The 19,238-nt window shown below is 47.5% G+C and overlaps 1 protein-coding gene across 1 annotated transcript in view; it reads right to left on the bottom strand.

Annotated features, from left to right (window-relative positions):
- The window catches only part of LOC148377437 (janus kinase and microtubule-interacting protein 3-like), a 35,896-nt gene extending 18,034 nt beyond the window's left edge, over positions 1-17,862 (bottom strand). Inside the window, exons 1-14 of the mRNA XM_088368238.1 lie at positions 17,608-17,862; positions 17,422-17,487; positions 17,292-17,360; positions 17,138-17,215; positions 16,848-17,081; positions 16,643-16,768; positions 16,192-16,273; positions 14,550-14,596; positions 14,349-14,426; positions 12,614-12,784; positions 12,413-12,490; positions 10,480-10,568; positions 6,426-6,455; positions 6,068-6,235 (exon numbers count right to left, since the gene is read on the bottom strand). Of these exons, the coding sequence (XP_088224364.1) occupies positions 16,652-16,768; positions 16,848-17,081; positions 17,138-17,215; positions 17,292-17,360; positions 17,422-17,487; positions 17,608-17,862 (819 nt within the window). The 3' untranslated portion in view covers positions 6,068-6,235; positions 6,426-6,455; positions 10,480-10,568; ... (4 more) ...; positions 16,192-16,273; positions 16,643-16,651. The remainder of the gene's footprint in view (positions 1-6,067; positions 6,236-6,425; positions 6,456-10,479; positions 10,569-12,412; positions 12,491-12,613; positions 12,785-14,348; positions 14,427-14,549; positions 14,597-16,191; positions 16,274-16,642; positions 16,769-16,847; positions 17,082-17,137; positions 17,216-17,291; positions 17,361-17,421; positions 17,488-17,607) is intronic.
- Positions 17,863-19,238: the final 1,376 nt, after the last annotated feature.

A 19,238-nucleotide genomic window follows, 5' to 3' on the forward strand; every position in this document is an offset into this window, starting at 1 on the left:
CACCTCACGATGAATCGACGAGAGGAACGATAGCGAGAAAAAGGCCATTTCATCTTGCGCAACACCAAGCAGCCGCAAACAAACAGACTCACCTTGCAGGACCTCACGCTTTGTTCCTCCTCAGAGATTCTCGACGTCGGTATCGTAGCAGCAAATCTCTCTCCTGTCGACACAAATAATCCGCCTTTGAGATTCTTTGGATGCAAAGGGAACGAACGGCTCCGGCGCAGAAACAAACGCGACTCACAATGACATTTCTGACATGAGCTCCTGTCTCCAGAGCCTGAAAAACACGTCACCGGCGATGATTGGAGGGACGCTCGTCTTTTCCAAAAGTGACAACTACAGGGTGTGTCAGGGTTTTCCAGATTATCTTTATCGTATCATTGTGTTGCTTTGACTTTGACTGCGACCTGTAATAAATAATATTATTTATCCCTTATTTATCCCTATCGCTTATCCCTTCCTACACAAAGTCGTAAAACACCCCTTGCTATGTTTTGACTAGAGGTCAAGGGCTTCCTCTATTCAATCCACTCTTACACCCACCCTGTTTCTCTTAATTAAAATGCTCGTGCAGGAGCCGAGAGTCAGACTTCATTCGTACAACGGATGGACTCTCCACCTGCAGGTGTCCAAAAGAACTTACTTGTCTCCCGTGTGGTTCTTGCAAAATAAGTTGGAGCGAGCGCAACTCTAACAGGGTGCATTTTGCCACTAGCTGCCTACGGACAATGACGTCGCGCTCGCGGCTCATGGTTGACGGGCTGAGCAGCCGGGCAAGTCCGTCGTTTTCAGCGCACAGCGAGTGGCAAAGGCGCTGACAAAACGGGAGCTTTGAGCTGCTGAAAACGGCAAAACAAGTCTAAAGCGTGTTCAAACGCGTGCGCACAATGCTCCTGCTTGAAAGGTCGGAATTTAAGGGGCCAATTTTTTGGATGGCGGCCGCCGGCCAAGCTTTGGACGGAAAAGGTTTCCTGGCGACAGCGAGCGAGCGCGGCGCTGCCGTACGTGCACCGAGTCGCCTGCCTGAAGACCTTGGACAAGTCGTCGATGATGTGCCGCTGCTCCACAACTTGAAGGAACTCCATTTCACCGTCCTGCTGGCCGCAACCGCGGTCCAGGTCATTGAGCGAACTAGGCCTTCTCTGTGGAACACAAATGCAGTGGACTCTGTTGGCACGCCGCCGTTGTCCGCGTCGACTTACCAAGCTTGCCATCTCCTCGTTCTCCTGGGTGACAAAGCGCACTTTGTTTTCAAGGCGACACAGCACCACCGAGAGTTCTTCATTCTTCCTGCTCAGGCGTTTGTTTTTGTACAGGAGTGGCAGAAACTGGCTTTCTGTTTCTCTCAGTCGCTTTAGCTGCAAGCATGAAGTGCGGGATGTGAAAGACGCACAACACGCGGGCCAGAACGTATCCATTCCTTTTGCATCGGTTTGAACGGAATCGTGGCTTTGGCTCCCAATAAAAGACATCTACCAGGCAACCGACTCGCCGCGCCGCTCAACTAATAAGCAAGCGCAATGGGTGCCTCGCTGGATGGCGCGCATCAAACGTAGCGCAAACCTTCAAGCGTGCCGTCAATAAATTACCAGTTCATTGCGCTCTTCAGAAAGCAGGGCGTTTCGATCCTCCAGTTTCCTGATGACTGCGCTGAGCTCAGCGATTTTCAGATGAAACCGTCGCGTGTCCCGATCCTCCTGAGACTGAAAACGCCCCGCAACACACACACACAAGCACTCGTTCAAAGTTCAAAACAGTTTTTGTGCTACCTTCCTCCAGCAACGAACTAAGTCATGCGTACTGCAAGTGTGTGATGAGGTGGCTTACGCAATGAAGAGGATTGCTAGTAGCGGCGTTGACCCCACGTCCAGGGTAGTTTAGGCCCGTCCTTTGGGAATCCCTCAGGGCAGCGATCTGCTGCTCGGCAGCCTGAGTCTGCAGCTGAAGGCGGTGGACGTGGCCGGCCCCAGGGCTTCATCCAAAACACTAACCGCTCTGTCTTTCAGCTTGATCTCATCCGTCTGGATGTACAAACGGGGAGCGCTCAGGCAGGCGGGCAAACTCATTTGCCAGAATTGTGACAAAAACAAAGAGAGCAACCGGCCAATTTTTTTCTTGAATCGACTAGAACACCTTTGCTGTGACAAAAGCGAAGCGAGCAACCGGACATTTTCTTCTTGTGAAATAGAATAGAATAGAATGCCTTAGGTGTCATTGCACTGCAGGTATACAACGAAATTGGGAACATAGCCACGCACCGCGCATCTGATCAGTCCTACCAGTCGGCGGATCTCCCTCTCGCAGTCTCTCTTGGTTCGGCTCAGCTCCTCCCGATGCTGGTGATGAGCCGATCGGAGCTCGGCCGCTCGGGACTGCCAGGCCTGCTGGGCCGCTGCCAGGGCTTCCTCCGCGCTCCTGGTGGAGGCGACACCGCTCGGTCTCCCGACACCGCCGCGTCTCCTCCACCTCCGCCAGCAAAGCGCCCCCCCTCCTCACCTGAGCAGACATTGCGCCACACCGGGCCGTTGAGACCGCAACGGAGCGCCGCGACGCTTACTGGGGACAAGCTACACAATACGGTAGCGGCCGCATCGAAGCCCGACGTGGCGTGCGGATAGTCAGACACGGATAGAGCGGATCACCTTGTCCATGGAGCCGTCCCTCAGGCTGAGGACCAAGGCATTCAGTCGCTGGATCTCTCCATCTTTGATTTTGATCACTCTCATCAGCTCCATTTCATGCTGCCGCAGTAATGTCTCCCTGGTAATGGCTAACTCTTTCTGCTTCTCCTCATGGAGTTTGCTTTTGAGTTCCGTCATGGCGGCGGTGGCACGGTGGTGCTCCGCCCGCAGGTCCTGACTTCTCTCTCTCTCCAGACAGCTGACCTGACATGACTTAGACTTAGACAAACTTTATTGTCATCTTGTCTGCACATGGTGCATACAAAACGAAATTCCGTTGCATACGTCTTACAACAAAGTAGTGATATTGCAGTTGAATAGAAGTAACATATCCTATGAAAATATATATATATACATATATACTATATATATATATATATATATATATATTAAAAATAAGTATAAAGTGCAGCAGTGATAATTATGCAATAGTGCAAGTAGGCAAAACAGTATTCAAGAGTGTGCAGAGGAATGCTAAACCATGTATTAAACTTCTATTTAAAGGGTTTATACAAGTTCAGTAAAGTTGGTAGTGCGAGATAGTGCAAGATAGAGGTCCGTAGTGTCATAAAGTACAGTTCTGTGAATGTGTGATGCAGAGTTCAGTTTAGAGCTCAACAGTTCTAGTGTTCAACAGTCTGATGACAGCAGGGAAAAAGCTGTTGCAGAACCTGGTGGACCTGCAGCGGATGCTGCAAACCTCTTCCCAGAGGGCAGCAGGGAGAACAGTCCATGGTGGGGGTGTGATGGGTCATTGATGATGTTACGGGCACGGGACATGCAGCGCTGAGATGAAATGTCCTGAATGGAGGGAAGAGGAGCCCCTATGATCCTCTCTGCTGTCCTCACCACTCTCCTCACGTTCTTCCAATCGGAGGCGGTGCAGCCTCCACACCACACAGAGAGACAGCTTGTCAGAATGCTCTCTATGGTGCTCCTGTAGAACGTCCTCATGATGGGTGGGGGCAGGTGGGCTCTCCTCATCCTCCGCAGGAAGTACAAGCGCTTCTGTGCCCTCTTGACCAGTGCCGTAGTGTTCATAGTCCAGGTGAGGTCTTCTGTGATGTGGACCCCCAGGAATTTGGTGGTGCTGACCACCTCCACAGCTGAGCTGTTGATGATCAGTGGAGCGTGGTGAGGCTGTTTTTTCCTGAAGTCGACGATGATCTCCTTCATCTTCTCCTCATTCAGGATCAGGCTGTTTTCTCTGCACCAGCCCACCAGCTGCTCCACCTCCTCTCTGTAGTCCAGGTCGTTGTTGTCTCTGATGAGCCCCACCACCGTTGTGTCGTCTGCTGACTTCACGATGTGATTGGTGGTGAACCTGAGGACGCAGTCGTGTGTCATCAGGGTGCACAGCAGGGGGCTCAGGACGCAGCCCTGAAGGGAGCCTGTGCTGAGGGTGATGACATCAGAGGTGTTCTGTCCGACCCGGACTGACTGAGGTCTGTTGGTGAGGAAGTCTAGCAGCCAGTTGCGAAGGGGGGTGTTGAAGCCCAGGTGTTCCAATTTTCCTACCAGATGCTGTGGGATGATGGTGTTAAACGCTGAGCTGAAGTCCAGGAACAGCCTCCGCACATGGGTGTTCTTCTCCTCCAGGTGAGCCAGGCTCAGGTGAAGAACGGAGGAGATGGCGTCCTGAGTGGAGCGGTTTTGCCGGTCGGCAAACTGGAACGGGTCAAATAATAGGGGGAGTCTGGAAACGATGTGACCTTTAAGCAGCCTTTCGAAGCACTTCATCATAACCGGAGTCAGTGCAACAGGCCGGTAATCATTAAATGAGGTGATTTGAGGTTTCTTCGGCACCGGAATGATGGAGGCAGTCTTAAAGCACGCCGGCACTGTGGCTTGGCCCAGCGAGGTATTAAAAATGTCTGTGATGACCCCAGCCAGATGACTTGCACATTCCCTGAACACACGCCCAGGAATGTTGTCGGGGCCAGGGGCCTTACAGGGGTTGACTCTCCTCAGGGTCTTCAACACATCGGCGGAGTCAAGGCAGAGTACCTCCTCTTCCTGATGGGGGACAGTTTTAACTGCTGGAGTGCCGTTTAGTGCCTCGAACCTCCCAAAGAAGTTATTTAGACCATTTAGAAAGTCAGCATCAACTACACCCACCGGGGGGGGGGAGGGTGAGTTGTAGTCTGTAATCGCCCGTATGCCTTGCCACATACTCCTGATGTTTTTGACGTCGTGGAAACGATCCTGAAATTTTCGACTGCGGTCTCGCTTCGCTATCCTGATGGCACGGTTCAAGTTGTCTCTCGCTGTCCTCAGTGTCTCCTTGTCGCCAGACTTGAAGGCAGAGTTCCGCGCTCGTAGCGTTTGACGTACCTCCTCAGTCATCCAGGGTCGTTGGTTGCCCCGGGTGATGATATTCTTAGTGGTGCTGACGTCCTCGGTGCATTTGTTGATGTAGGCTGACACAGTCATGGCACACGCATGTCTAATCTACATCGGGAAAACTGGGAGGGAGGGAGGCAGGCAGGGAGGCAGGCAGGGAGGCAGGCAGGGAGGCAGGCAGTGTCTGTCTGTTGAGGTTTTCACCTTGTTCTTCTCCTGCTGAAGTTCTAACTGGACGTCCATCAGTTTGGTTCTCAGCTCGTCATTGGCGGCCTGAAGGGCGTCCGTTCGCTCCGCCTTGGCCCGCCCTGCCGGAGCTCGTTTGGACATCTCTTACTCGAGTCTCGCCCGGTCGTCAGTCAGAGATCACAACATTTGTACCTGGAGAGCACAAACGCAGCGCTGTTTTCCACTGGCTTCGAACTCAACTTCAATCGCTACCGTAACTTACAACATCATAAACATAGAACTAGCTTGACTTATTCATTGAATAAATGCATTTGGTTCTTCAAAACTGCATCACGCAACATAGCGTGACCGAGACGGCCGTTATCCACCTGCGTGAAGTTATTTGGTGAAATGAATGAGATGTTTAAGACACCATCGTTCTGTCTCTATGTAGATGAAGGTAAATAATCGATTGCTGAAGGTCCAAAGGTGTTGTGATAAACAAATAAACATATTAGTGATTAGTGACATATTTGTGATAAACATATTAGGCAGGATAATCACATATGTTAACGTGACTGCCCACACTGTATTTATTTATGGTTATTTGTTAAATCGAGTACTGTTAGACATGAAATAGGAAGTGTTTAACATAAATGGAAGACGAAAGGGGTACTCACCATTGTAGCTCCTGCTGGTCAATGATACGAGCCTCTTCTTGCAGTGGAAAACATACAGCCAACAAACACCGTGGAACCTAAAGGAATGAAATTAAACATTAACATTTAGCCTCAACCAACATTCACAGATACAACGCAACGCAAACTACACAAACGTAAATCTTTTTAAACACAATGAGTTGTACTTACCGTGTACGCTCTAGACGGTCCACTTGCAAGCAGAAAATAAAGATATTTCTGTTGATAATCGTCGTGTTTGTATCCGGTGTCTCGCTCAAGGCCATTGCGCCCACAGATTTGAATTTTGGCGAGAGTTCAGCCTATTGACGTCATTTCCGCGGTGTAATACCCGCATATCTGAAACGGCAAAGTTAAGAGTAGAGTTAAATAAAGTTTTTAGTCAACGCAATAATTTACAACCGTTGACCAGTCGAAATAATCGTCGAAATTTGGCGTCTGTGGCTGGAAGCAGACGCCGAGTTCGACATTCCTCCCAAACGCCACACTCCCTCGCTTTTCAGGGCTAAAAAAAACCAGTTGTAATTACCTTGTACGCTCTAGACGGTCAAGTTGCAAGCTGAAAACAAAAATATTTGCCTTGTTAGTCATCGTGTTACTAACCGCTGTGTCTTGTTTGCCAGAACTGCCGCTTTCCTACTTCCTGTTGCAAGCCACGCCCACGGATTATAATTTTGCCGTGAGTTCCGCCTATTGACGTCATGTCCGCGTCACATGACTGCGACGTAATATTATCTAAAACTGTTTGTGCGGTATTGTGTTGTTCTGTGCGGTATTGTGTTATTCTGTGCGGCGTCGTGTTGTTCTGTGCGGCGTCGTGTTGTTCAGTGCGACGTCGTGTTGTTCAGTGCGGCATGGTGTTGTTCAGTGCGGCATGGTGTTGTTCAGTACGGCATGGTGTTGTTCAGTGCGGCATAATGTTGTTCAGTGCGGCATAATGTTGTTCAGTGCGGCATGGTGTTGTTCAGTGCGGCATGGTGTTGTTCAGTGCGGCATGGTGTTGTTCAGTGCGGCATAATGTTGTTCAGTGCGCCATAATGTTGTTCAGTGCGGCATGGTGTTGTTCAGTGCGGGATGGTGTTGTTCAGTGCAGGATGGTGTTGTTCAGTGCGGCATGGTGTTGTTCAATGCGGCATGGTGTTGTTCAGTGCGGGATGGTGTTGTTCAGTGCGGCATGGTGTTGTTCAGTGCGGCATAATGTTGTTCAGTGCGGCATGGTGTTGTTCAGTGCGGCATGGTGTTGTTCAGTGCGGCATGGTGTTGTTCAGTGCGGCATGGTGTTGTTCAGTGCGGAATGGTGTTGTTCAGTGCGGCATGGTGTTGTTCAGTTTGGGATGGTGTTGTTCAATGCGGGATCGTGTTGTTCAGTGCGGGGTGGTGTTGTTCAGTGCGGCATGGTGTTGTTCAATGCGGCATGGTGTTGTTCAGTGCGGCATGGTGTTGTTCAGTGCGGGATGGTGTTGTTCATTGCGGCATGGTGTTGTTCAGTGCGGCATGGTGTTGTTCAGTGCGGCATGGTGTTGTTCAGTGCGGCATGGTGTTGTTCAGTGCGGCATAATGTTGTTCAGTGCGGCATGGTGTTGTTCAGTGTGGAAAGGTGTTGTTCAGTGCAGGATGGTGTTGTTCAGTGCGGCATGGTGTTGTTCAATGCAGGATCGTGTTGTTCAGTGCAGCATAATGTTGTTCAGTGCAGCATGGTGTTGTTCAGTGCGGCATGGTGTTGTTCAATGCGGCATGGTGTTGTTCACTGCGGGATGGTGTTGTTCAATGCGGGATCGTGTTGTTCAGTGCGGCATAATGTTGTTCAGTTCAGCATGGTGTTGTTCAGTGCGGCATGGTGTTGTTCAGTGCGACATAATGTTGTTTAGTGCGGCATAATGTTGTTCAGTGCGGCATAATGTTGTTCAGTGCGGCATGGTGTTGTTCAGTGCGGCATGGTGTTGTTCAGTGCGGCATGGTGTTGTTCAGTGCAGGATGGTGTTGTTCAGTGCGGCATGGTGTTGTTCAATGCGGCATGGTGTTGTTCAGTGCGGGATGGTGTTGTTCAGTGCGGAATGGTGTTGTTCAGTGCGGCATGGTGTTGTTCAGTGCGGGATGGTGTTGTTCAATGCGGGATCGTGTTGTTCAGTGCGGGGTGGTGTTGTTCAGTGCAGGATGGTGTTGTTCAGTGCAGGATGGTGTTGTTCAGTGCGGCATGGTGTTGTTCAATGCAGGATCGTGTTGTTCAGTGCAGCATAATGTTGTTCAGTGCAGCATGGTGTTGTTCAGTGCGGCATGGTGTTGTTCAATGCGGCATGGTGTTGTTCAGTGCGGGATGGTGTTGTTCAGTGCGGCATGGTGTTTTTCAGTGCGGCATAATGTTGTTCAGTGCGGCATGGTGTTGTTCAGTGCGGCATGGTGTTGTTCAGTGCGACATAATGTTGTTCAGTGCGGCATAATGTTGTTCAGTGCGGCATGGTGTTGTTCAGTGCGGCATGGTGTTGTTCAGTGCGGCATGGTGTTGTTCAGTGCGGCATGGTGTTGTTCAGTGCAGGATGGTGTTGTTCAGTGCAGGATGGTGTTGTTCAATGCGGCATGGTGTTGTTCAGTGCGGGATGGTGTTGTTCAGTGCAGGATGGTGTTGTTCAGTGCGGCATGGTGTTGTTCAGTGCGGAATGGTGTTCAGTGCGGCATGGTGTTGTTCAGTGCGGCATGGTGTTGTTCAGTGCAGGATGGTGTTGTTCAATGCGGGATGGTGTTGTTCAGTGCGGGATGGTGTTGTTCAGTGCAGGATGGTGCTGTTCAGTGCGGCATGGTGTTGTTCAATGCGGCATGGTGTTGTTCAGTGCAGGATGGTGTTGTTCAGTGCGGCATGGTGTTGTTCAATGCGGCATGGTGTTGTTCAATGCGGCATGGTGTTGTTCAGTGCGGCATGGTGTTGTTCAGTGCGGCATGGTGTTGTTCAGTGCAGCGTAATGTTGTTCAGTGTGGCATGGTGTTGTTCAGTGCGGAATGGTGTTGTTCAGTGCGGCATGGTGTTGTTCAGTGCGGGATGGTGTTGTTCAGTGCGGCATGGTGTTGCTCAGTGCGGCATGGTGTTGTTCAGTGCGGGATGGTGTTGTTCATTGCGGCATGGTGTTGTTCAGTGCGGCATGGTGTTGTTCAGTGCGGCATGGTGTTGTTCAGTGCGGCATAATGTTGTTCAGTGCGCCATAATGTTGTTCAGTGCGGCATGGTGTTGTTCAGTGCGGGATGGTGTTGTTCAGTGCAGGATGGTGTTGTTCAGTGCGGCATGGTGTTGTTCAATGCGGGATCGTGTTGTTCAGTGCGGCATGGTGTTGTTCAGTGCGGCATGGTGTTGTTCAGTGCGGCATGGTGTTGTTCAGTGCGGCATGGTGTTGTTCAGTGCGGCATAATGTTGTTCAGTGCGGCATAATGTTGTTCAGTGCGGCATAATGTTGTTCAGTGCGGCATAATGTTGTTCAGTGCGGGATGGTGTTGTTCATTGCGGCATGGTGTTGTTCAGTGCGGCATGGTGTTGTTCAGTGCGGCATGGTGTTGTTCAGTGCGGGATGGTGTTGTTCAGTGCAGGATGGTGTTGTTCAGTGCGGCATGGTGTTGTTCAGTGCGGCATGGTGTTGTTCATTTCGGCATAATGTTGTTCAGTGCGGCATAATGTTTAGTGCGGCATGGTGTTGTTCAGTGCGGGATGGTGTTGTTCAGTGCGTTATAATGTTGTTCAGTGCGGCATGGTGTTGTTCAGTGCGGCATGGTGTTGTTCAGTGCGGCATGGTGTTGTTCAGTGCGGCATAATGTTGTTCAGTGCGGCATAATGTTGTTCAGTGCGGCATGGTGTTGTTCAGTGCGGGATGGTGTTGTTCAGTGCGGGATGGTGTTGTTCAGTGCGGCATGGTGTTCAATGCGGAATGGTGTTGTTCAGTGCAGGATGGTGTTGTTCAGTGCGGCATGGTGTTGTTCAGTGCGGCATAATGTTGTTCAGTGCGGCATGGTGTTGTTCAGTGCGGCATGGTGTTGTTCAGTGCGGCATGGTGTTGTTCAGTGCGGCATAATGTTGTTCAGTGCGGCATGGTGTTTTTCAGTGCGGCATGGTGTTGTTCAGTGCGGCATAATGTTCAGTGCGGCATAATGTTGTTCAGTGCGGCATGGTGTTGTTCAGTGCGGGATGGTGTTGTTCAGTGCAGGATGGTGTTGTTCAGTGCGGCATGGTGTTCAGTGCGGGATGGTGTCTTTCAGTGCGGCATGGTGTCGTTCAGTGCGGCATGGTGTCTTTCAGTGCGGCATGGTGTCGTTCAGTGAGGCATGGTGTTGTTCAGTGCGGCATGGTGTTGTTTAGTGCGGCATGGTGTTGTTCAGTGCGGGATGGTGTTGTTCAGTGTGGCATGGTGTTCAGTGCGGCATGGTGTTGTTCAGTGCGGTATCGTGTTGTTCAGTGCGGTATCGTGTTTCTCAGTGCGGTATCGTGTTGTTCAGTGCAGTATCGTTGTGTTGTTCGTATTGTGTTTAACACTTAGCCTCTAACACTTAGCCTCTAACACTTAGCCTCTAGCATCTAGAAGGTAAATAAATAGGAAGGAAGGACTCACCGGTGACGTCTTCGCCCACGTCCAAGCGTTGTACTTTGTATTTTCATCCTTCTGACAGTGGAAAACATAGCCAACAAACACCGTGGAACCTAAACGAATGAAAGAAAACTATCATTTGGCCACAACCAACATTCACAGATACAACACAATGTGACGTGCGGGGTTGAGGTTAAAGGTTGAGTGAAGGGCCCTCGTTTTAAACTACTTTTTTGAAAAGGATTGGGAACAAGTAAGACGTATTTAATTTATTTAATGGGAAGTAGTAAGAGCTATTGAATTTAATCTATGTATTATATTCTATTGTATTGTATTCTGTTGTATTCTTTTGGATTGTATTCACACTAACCCCACTAAAACTTCAGCCCACAAAAACTCGCCTCTGGCGCCTAGCCTCTGGCACTTAGCCTCTAACACTTAGCCTTTAACACTTAGCCTTTAACACTTAGCCTTTAACACTTAGCCTAGAAGGTGAATAAATAGGGTTAAAGGTTGAGTGAAGGGACCTCGTTTTAAACTACTTTTTTGTAAAGGAGTGGGAACAAGTAAGACGTATTTAATTTATTTAATGGGAAGTAGTAAGACTTATTAAATTTATTTAATCTACTTTTCTTCCCAGGCAAAATTTGATGTGCTGCAATTCCAAATTTCCAAAGTGAATGAAGGAATGAAGTCCTTTAAATTATGATTTTGTATAAATACTAGGCATTAACACAAAATCGACGGCACAAAATGGGCAGACTTTACTTGTTTGAAAAGGACTGGTTACAAGACAGACTTTTTTAATTTATTTAATGGGAAGAAGACTTATTTAGTTTAATTGATCTATTTTTGTTCCCTGGCAAAATTCGATTTGCTGCAATTCCAAATTTCCAAAGTGAATGAAGGAAAGAAGTCGTTTAAATTATGATTTTGTTTAAATACTAGGCATAGACACAAAATCTACGGCACAAAATGGGCAGACTTTACTTGTTTGAAGAAGACTGGTTACAAGACAGACTTTTCTGATTTATTTAATGGGAAGAAGACTTATTTAGTTTATTTAATCTATTTTTGTTCCCTGGCAAAATTGGATTTGCTGAAATTGTATTTTGCCAAATCTTGCCTTGAGACCTGATAGGAAGTATTAAACGCTTAGTTAAATCAATACAAGTTGGTAATAAGAGCGAGTAATGTTGGTTGAACCGATGAATGAAGGTTGAAAGCAATTTAAATTATGACTTTGTATAAATACTAGATATTAACAGAACATCTACTGCGCGAAATGGGCAGAGTTTACTTGTTTGAGAAGGAGTGGCTTATTCAAAACTAAGATTTATTTAATCTGTTTGTTCCCAGGCAAAATTGGATGTGATGCAATTCCAAATTTCACCACATGATGGTGCCCAATTTTGACTTCATAGGACATATTAAACACTTAGCTTGTTATTATGTTCAAGGTAATCAGATTTGTTTATTATTCTAATGGCCTCTTCAAAACTATTCTGGATTACTACTTTGGATCTATTCTACATTACTTGGCAACAACATACTCTGTAACAGATTAGGCAGTATAATCATATCTGTTAACTTGAGAGTGCCCACACTCAATCTACTTATCGTGATGTGTGAAATCAATTACTGTTAGACATTATTTGTCTGATAATCTACCAAATCTTTGAATTGAAGAATTTGTGATTTAATTAATAGCTTGTTGTTATGTTAAGGGTAATCAGACTTGTATATAATTCTAATGGCCTTCTTTTGAAAACTATTCTGAATTACAACTTTGGATCTTATATTACTTTGCAACAATCTACTCCGTGACAGATTAGGCAGTATAATCACATATGTTAACTTCAGTGCCCACACTGTATTTATTTATGGTTATTTGTTAAATCAAGTACTGTTAGACATGAAATAGGAAGTGTTTAACATAAATGTTATGGCTACTCACCATTGTAGCTCGCTCCTGGTCAATGATACGAGCCTCTTCTTGCAGTGGAAAACTTGCAGCCAACAAACACCGTGGAACCTAAAGGAATGAAATTAAACATTAACATTTCGCCTCGACCAATTTTCACACGTACAACGCAACGCGGCTACACTTCTGCTATTACAAACGTAAATCTCCTTAAACACAATGAGTGTTACTTACCGTGTACGCTCTAGACGGTCCAGTTGCAAGCAGAAAATAAAGATATTTCTGTTGATAATCGTCGCTGCTCAGTGGCTCACGGCCATCGCGCCAACAGATTTGAATTTTGGCGGAGGTTCGGGCAATTACGTCATATCCACGGCACATGACTGCGACGTAATACCCGCTTATCTGAAACGGCAGTTAAAAGTAGAGTTACATCAAGTTTTCTTGGAACCTAAACGAATGAAAGAAAACTATCATTTGGCCACAACCAACATTCACAGATACAACACAACGTGCGGGGTTGGGGTTAAAGATTGAGTGAAGGGCCCTCGTTTTAAACTACTGTTTTGAAAAGGAGTGGGAACAAGTAAGACGTATTTAATTTATTTAATGGGAAGTAGTAAGACTTATTAAATTTATTTAATCTACTTTTCTTCCCAGGCAAAATTTGATGTGCTGCAATTCCAAATTTCCAAAGTGAATGAAGGAATGAAGTCCTTTAAATTATGATTTTGTATAAATACTAGGCATTAACACAAAATCGACGGCACAAAATGGGCAGACTTTACTTGTTTGAAAAGGACTGGTTACAAGACAGACTTTTTTAATTTATTTAATGGGAAGAAGACTTATTTAGTTTAATTGATCTATTTTTGTTCCCTGCCAAAATTCGATTTGCTGCAATTCCAAATTTCCAAAGTGAATGAAGGAAAGAAGTCGTTTAAATTATGATTTTGTTTAAATACTAGGCATAGACACAAAATCTACGGCACAAAATGGGCAGACTTTACTTGTTTGAAGAGGACTGGTTACAAGACAGACTTTTCTGATTTATTTAATGGGAAGAGGACTTATTTAGTTTATTTAATCTATTTTTGTTCCCTGGCAAAATTGGATTTGCTGAAATTGTATTTTGCCAAATCTCGATTTGAGACCTGATAGGAAGTATTAAACGCTTAGTTAAATCAATACAAGTTGGTAATAAGAGCGAGTAATGTTGGTTGAACCGATGAATGAAGGTTGAAAGCAATTTAAATTATGACTTTGTATAAATACTAGATATTAACAGAACATCTACTGCGCAAAATGGGCAGAGTTTACTTGTTTGAGAAGGAGTGGCTTATTCAAAACTAAGATTTATGTAATCTGTTTGTTCCCAGGCAAAATTGGATGTGATGCAATTCCAAATTTCACCACATGATGGTGCCCAATTTTGACTTCATAGGACATATTAAACACTTAGCTTGTTATTATGTTCAAGGTAATCAGATTTGTTTATCATTCTAATGGCCTCTTCAAAACTATTCTGGATTACTACTTTGGATCTATTCTACATTACTTGGCAACAACATACTCTGTAACAGATTAGGCAGTATAATCACATATGTTAACTTGAGAGTGCCCACACTCAATCTACTTATCGTGATGTGTTAAATCAATTACTGTTAGACATTATTTGTCTGATAATCTACCAAATCTTTGAATTGAAGAATTTGTGATTTAATTAATAGCTTGTTCAGGGTAATCAGACTTGTATATAATTCTAATGGCCTTCTTTTGAAAACTATTCTGAATTACAACTTTGGATCTTATATTACTTTGCAACAATCTACTCGGTGACAGATTAGGCAGTATAATCACATATGTTAACTTCAGTGCCCACACTGTATTTATTTATGGTTATTTGTTAAATCAAGTACTGTTAGACATGAAATAGGAAGTGTTTAACATAAATGTTATGGCTACTCACCATTGTAGCTCGCTCCTGGTCAATGATATGAGCCTCTTCTTGCAGTGGAAAACTTGCAGCCAACAAACACCGTGGAACCTAAAGGAATGAAATTAAACATTAACATTTCGCCCGGACCAACATTCACACGTACAACGCAACGCGGCTACACTTCTGCTATTACAAACGTAAATCTCCTTAAACACAACGAGTGTTACTTACCGTGTACGCTCTAGGCAAAATTGGATGTGATGCAATTCCAAATCTATCTGAAACGGCAGTTAAAAGTAGAGTTACATCAAGTTTTCTTTTTTAATCAACACAATCATTTACAACCGTTGACCAGAAAGAATCGTCGAAATTCGACGTCCCCCACAAACGCCATGCTCACTCGCTTTTCAGGGCAACAAAAGTACTTCTTTTTAAAAACGATGAGTTGTACTTACCGTGTACGCTCTGGACGGTCCAGTTGCAAGCAGAAAATAAAAATATTTCTCTTGTTAGTCGTATGTTACCATCCGCTGTGTCTTTGTCAACATCGCCGCCATTTTCCTACTTCCTGCTGCGAGCCACGCCCACGGATTTAAATTTGGGCGGAAGCTCTTTCCATTGGCGTCGTTTTCGCGTATAGCAAATCCGATTGGTTGGGAAGGGGGCACGGTTATGCAGCCGAGGGGTCCTGTGATCGGTGGGATGTAAAGTAGGCGTCGACGTCACGTCCGCGTCACGTGACCACGACGTGGCAGACGTCATATAGCAACCGCTGTTTTGTTTAGTAGACTTACAGTTGTTATGCATTGACATAATGGCGCACACACCAAATAGATTTAAATAAATTAAATAATTCTTCTGCCCACTCTCTTTTAAACAAGTTAACTCTCCCCGCGGATTTGAATTCCGGCGAAAGTTACGCCCATCGACGTCACGTATGTCACGTGACCACGACGTGGCAGATGTCATATAGCAACCGCTGTTTTGTTTAGTAGATTTACAGTTGTTATGCATTGGCATAATGGTGTGCACTCAAAATAGATTTAAATAAATTAAATATTTCTTCTGCCTACTCCCTTTTAAACAAGTTAACTCTGCCCACGTCCATTGACGTCTGCGTCACGTGACCACGACGTAGCGACGTCATATAGTAACCGCTGTTTTGACCAGTAGACTTAGTTATTATGCGTTGACATAATGGCGCACTGGTTAGCATGGCCACCTCTTAAGCATGATGATGCGGGTTCGACGCCTGATCAATGTTAGCATGGAGTGAGCTGAAGTGCATGGCGCTGAAGATTTGAATCTTTGAAATGCGCTGAGGTCTGACATATCAGGCAGAATGGTTTGCCATCACGTTCAACAAAAAATAGAAACTTTCCCACTCTGATTAAAACGTCCTGTGTTCATCTACGTATTTTCGTTTTGCTGTGCATCTTTTCCCTGCCATTTCGAGAGCCCAATTGACACTCATAGTTTAAAGAAATGTGTTTGCCCATCCTACTTTGTGGAATTTCACCACATGCGCTTTTGACCAAAATACCAAATTGAACTCAAGTGAAGCCAACACGCACAACCCCCCCCCCCCCCCCCCCACACACACACACACACACACACAAATGTTGATATGAACATAAAAGAGCCGCATGCGGTTCGGGAGTTGCGGCTTGGCCAAACCTGTACTATACAACTTTATTTGTATAAAATTTTCACAACAGCTGTCACACAAACAAAGCGGGAAAAACCGAAGACGTGCGTGTTCCGCCCACGCTGGATTTATTTGCACCTTTGAAAAGACACCGTATTGCCGCAGATGTGGCAAAGAGTACTTTTGGGCATCTGAGACGGAAGGATGTCCAAAGCATCACGTCACCTGCTCTGGTAGGCATGGTGGTGGGACGTTGAGGTCAACCGCTTTGGGGTTGGCTGACTCTTTGATCGCAGCATGCCACACACTTGAAGACAGAAGCAGAAAAGCAGAGCTAAATGCAAAATGTACTCACCGGTGACTCCAATTTTTTTCCCCCCTGAAGAAACAGCTGGACGGGTGGCCCCGGCTGGCCAGTGGGACTCTTGTTATTCTGACCCTTTTTAGTGCGCGTTTGGGGCAACAACCGTTTTTTGTGGCGCTCTCTTCTGGTTCAAAAGTGCCCTGCATGTGAATTTGCTTTTCCTGCCTTCTGATTGGATGAGCGCCGGTGTGACGCGGTGCCTCTGTCACCGTGGCGGGGGGTATACGTTGGCATCGGAGCGTCTGCCAACGTCTGAGACCGGCTGGCAGTGTATCGGAGGTGTCGAGTGCGGTGCCGCTGGAGCTCACTCACCAGCTGGTGTTAGGGCCACAGAATGAAGGCCAAGGAGAAGAATAGAAAGAGAAACAGAAACTTCTCCTCCAATTGTTTGATTTGTCTCTTCTGAGCTTCGATGAATTCTTTCAGCTCTTTGTTCCTCTAGGACGGACAAATGGAAAGTGGCATTCAAAAGCCAGTAAGCGTGCAAGTAAGTGCCGGGCTGGCTTTGGGCCCTTACCTGTTGCGCGCTGTGCAGCAGATCCATTCTCTCTTGGAGGATGCAAGCGTCGCGCTCCCTCAACTCGCACATCAGGGCTCGCTTCCATTGGTCCACGGCGCTCCTAAGCTCTTCTCTCTGATCCGCCGTCAGCACGTCATTCACGCCAGCGTGGCTGGCTTTTTCGCCGTCCGTGGCGGGGCAGTCCCGCTGCGGTAGCGCCTCGTACAACATGGCCTCCAGCTCCAGGATCCTCTGGGCCGCAATCCTCGTCCATCAGTGGTCCGGCGGGAGATTTGAGGGCGGCTTACCTTATGAGCCTGGTCCATGGAACACTTCCTGAAGTCCAACTCTTCATCCAGGTAGCCCTTCTGCTTGCAGAACATATCCTAGCACAGCTCAAGGTCAGAATTGTTGGGGCACATTGCCGGAGTTCCCCTTGGCTGATGTCGCGTGTCTGTCTACCTTCTCACTTTCAATGTCCAACATCTTCTGTTGAAGTGCTGACTTGGTCACTTTGATGTATTCTAACCACTGAGGAAAGGCTGCTGTCACATAAGCAGAATGCGAGAGCGTGCGTGGACGTGCGCGTTACCTTCTCGGCTAGGGTGAGAAGGGTCCTGGCGTGATTCACGACCACCTGCTCCTCGTTGGTGAGATTCTGCAAGAGCCCAAAGGCACAGCGTCAACAAGCTTCTTTCAGCGCAAAGCCTTCCAAAAGTCACATTTGAGCCGCCGAGTCTCGTGGAGTGCGAACATAAGGAGTTCGACATACACTTACGGCGTTATAGCCCAGGATGTCCAGCTTCTTCATCAGATCACTGATGACGATGTCCGGGGGAAAGGCGCAAGGAGCAATGTAAGGTGTTCTGGGACCTCGGGTTAAGGTTAGGGTTGCGAGGGACGCCTTACGTACGCTCACGCCCTCGGCCTCGCAGTAGATCTGCAAAGGGCTGAGGCCGTCTGGGAAACGGACTTGCAGAAACTTCAAGACGGGGGAGCGCCACTCCCTCTCCTGAAAGGCAGAGGCATGCATCCGTCCGTCCGTCCGTCCGTCCGTCACATCTCTGGCCTCAACACGCTTGTGCGAGTCTTCCCACCTCCAGCTCCAGGATGCGGAACTCAAGCAGTTCGTTTTGGTCTCGGATATCCTGGATGTGCTCTTTCAGACGCGCTTCTTCCGCCTCCATCCGCCTGACCTGAAAAGACAGTCAGACCTCATCTGCGGGGCTTCCCGACAGGTGTGACGCCAAGCGACTCCGCCCAGCGCCTTTCTTTCCGTCACCTTTTCGGCCAACTGCTGATTGCTCTGACGCAGCAGCTGCTTCTCCTCCACCCACTTGACATTCTAGAAGAGACAAACGCGTGGACAGCTTTGGAATGTTGTGTCATTTTCATCCACAAATTCTTTGGTTGACTGGAAAATGACATTTGCTTTTCTCCGCATTTTCCCAGCCACGTTCGGGGGGGGGGGGGGGGGGGGGGGTTGGTCCAGTAATGCCAGACGGATGAGTGACTGAAGAATGTAGCTATTTTGTCTGAGAAAAAGGTGTGCTCATTGATGAGCTTACCTGTCCTTGTTGCTTCAGCGCTGACTCCAGATCTGCTACTCTGCTTTGATAGTGACCCATTTCTACCATCAGCTTTTCTCTGGTCTGAAAGGAGGAGGAGGGAGGCTCCTCCTCCTCCTTTCAGACCAGAGAACACCCGAGGCTGGGTGAGAACGGGGAGGCTGCGACCCGGCCGGGGGTTGCGGGAAGGGGCGCCACCTTGATCTCCTTCTCGGCGTCGTAGTCCCCTTTCGCTGGTCTGGGCTAGCAGAGCGTAGGCTCGTTGCAGCGCTTGATATTCTTGCGTCAGCTGGCGGTAGCGAAGCTCCGCCTCTTCATGCACACACCAATGCAACACAGCACTAGTACCAGAATCAGTCAGACCGGCGACAAAGCACCCGCGACGCAAAGACGAGTCCGATTCCAGGCTGAAGAGGAATGTTTGGTGCCAATACGCTGGCAGAAATGGCGGGCTACCTCTTCGGGTTCCGTGTCGGGGGTTCTGTCGGTGTGAAAAGACAAGGACGATCCGTCCGAGTCCACCAACACGTCTTCGTCGTAGCCGTAAAATGTTTCGATGACCTGCGGGCGCGGAAGCAAACATCTCTCTGAACAAACTGAAGCGACACCTCACGATGAATCGACGAGAGGAACGATAGCGAGAAAAAGGCCATTTCATCTTGCGCAACACCAAGCAGCCGCAAACAAACAGACTCACCTTGCAGGACCTCACGCTTTGTTCCTCCTCAGAGATTCTCGACGTCGGTATCGTAGCAGCAAATCTCTCTCCTGTCGACACAAATAATCCGCCTTTGAGATTCTTTGGATGCAAAGGGAACGAACGGCTCCGGCGCAGAAACAA

The sequence above is a fragment of the Syngnathus floridae genome, unplaced genomic scaffold (assembly GCF_059516105.1).
Source record: "Syngnathus floridae isolate MCC-2025c unplaced genomic scaffold, RoL_Sflo_1.0 HiC_scaffold_164, whole genome shotgun sequence".
In the NCBI taxonomy this organism is placed as follows: domain Eukaryota; kingdom Metazoa; phylum Chordata; class Actinopteri; order Syngnathiformes; family Syngnathidae; genus Syngnathus; species Syngnathus floridae.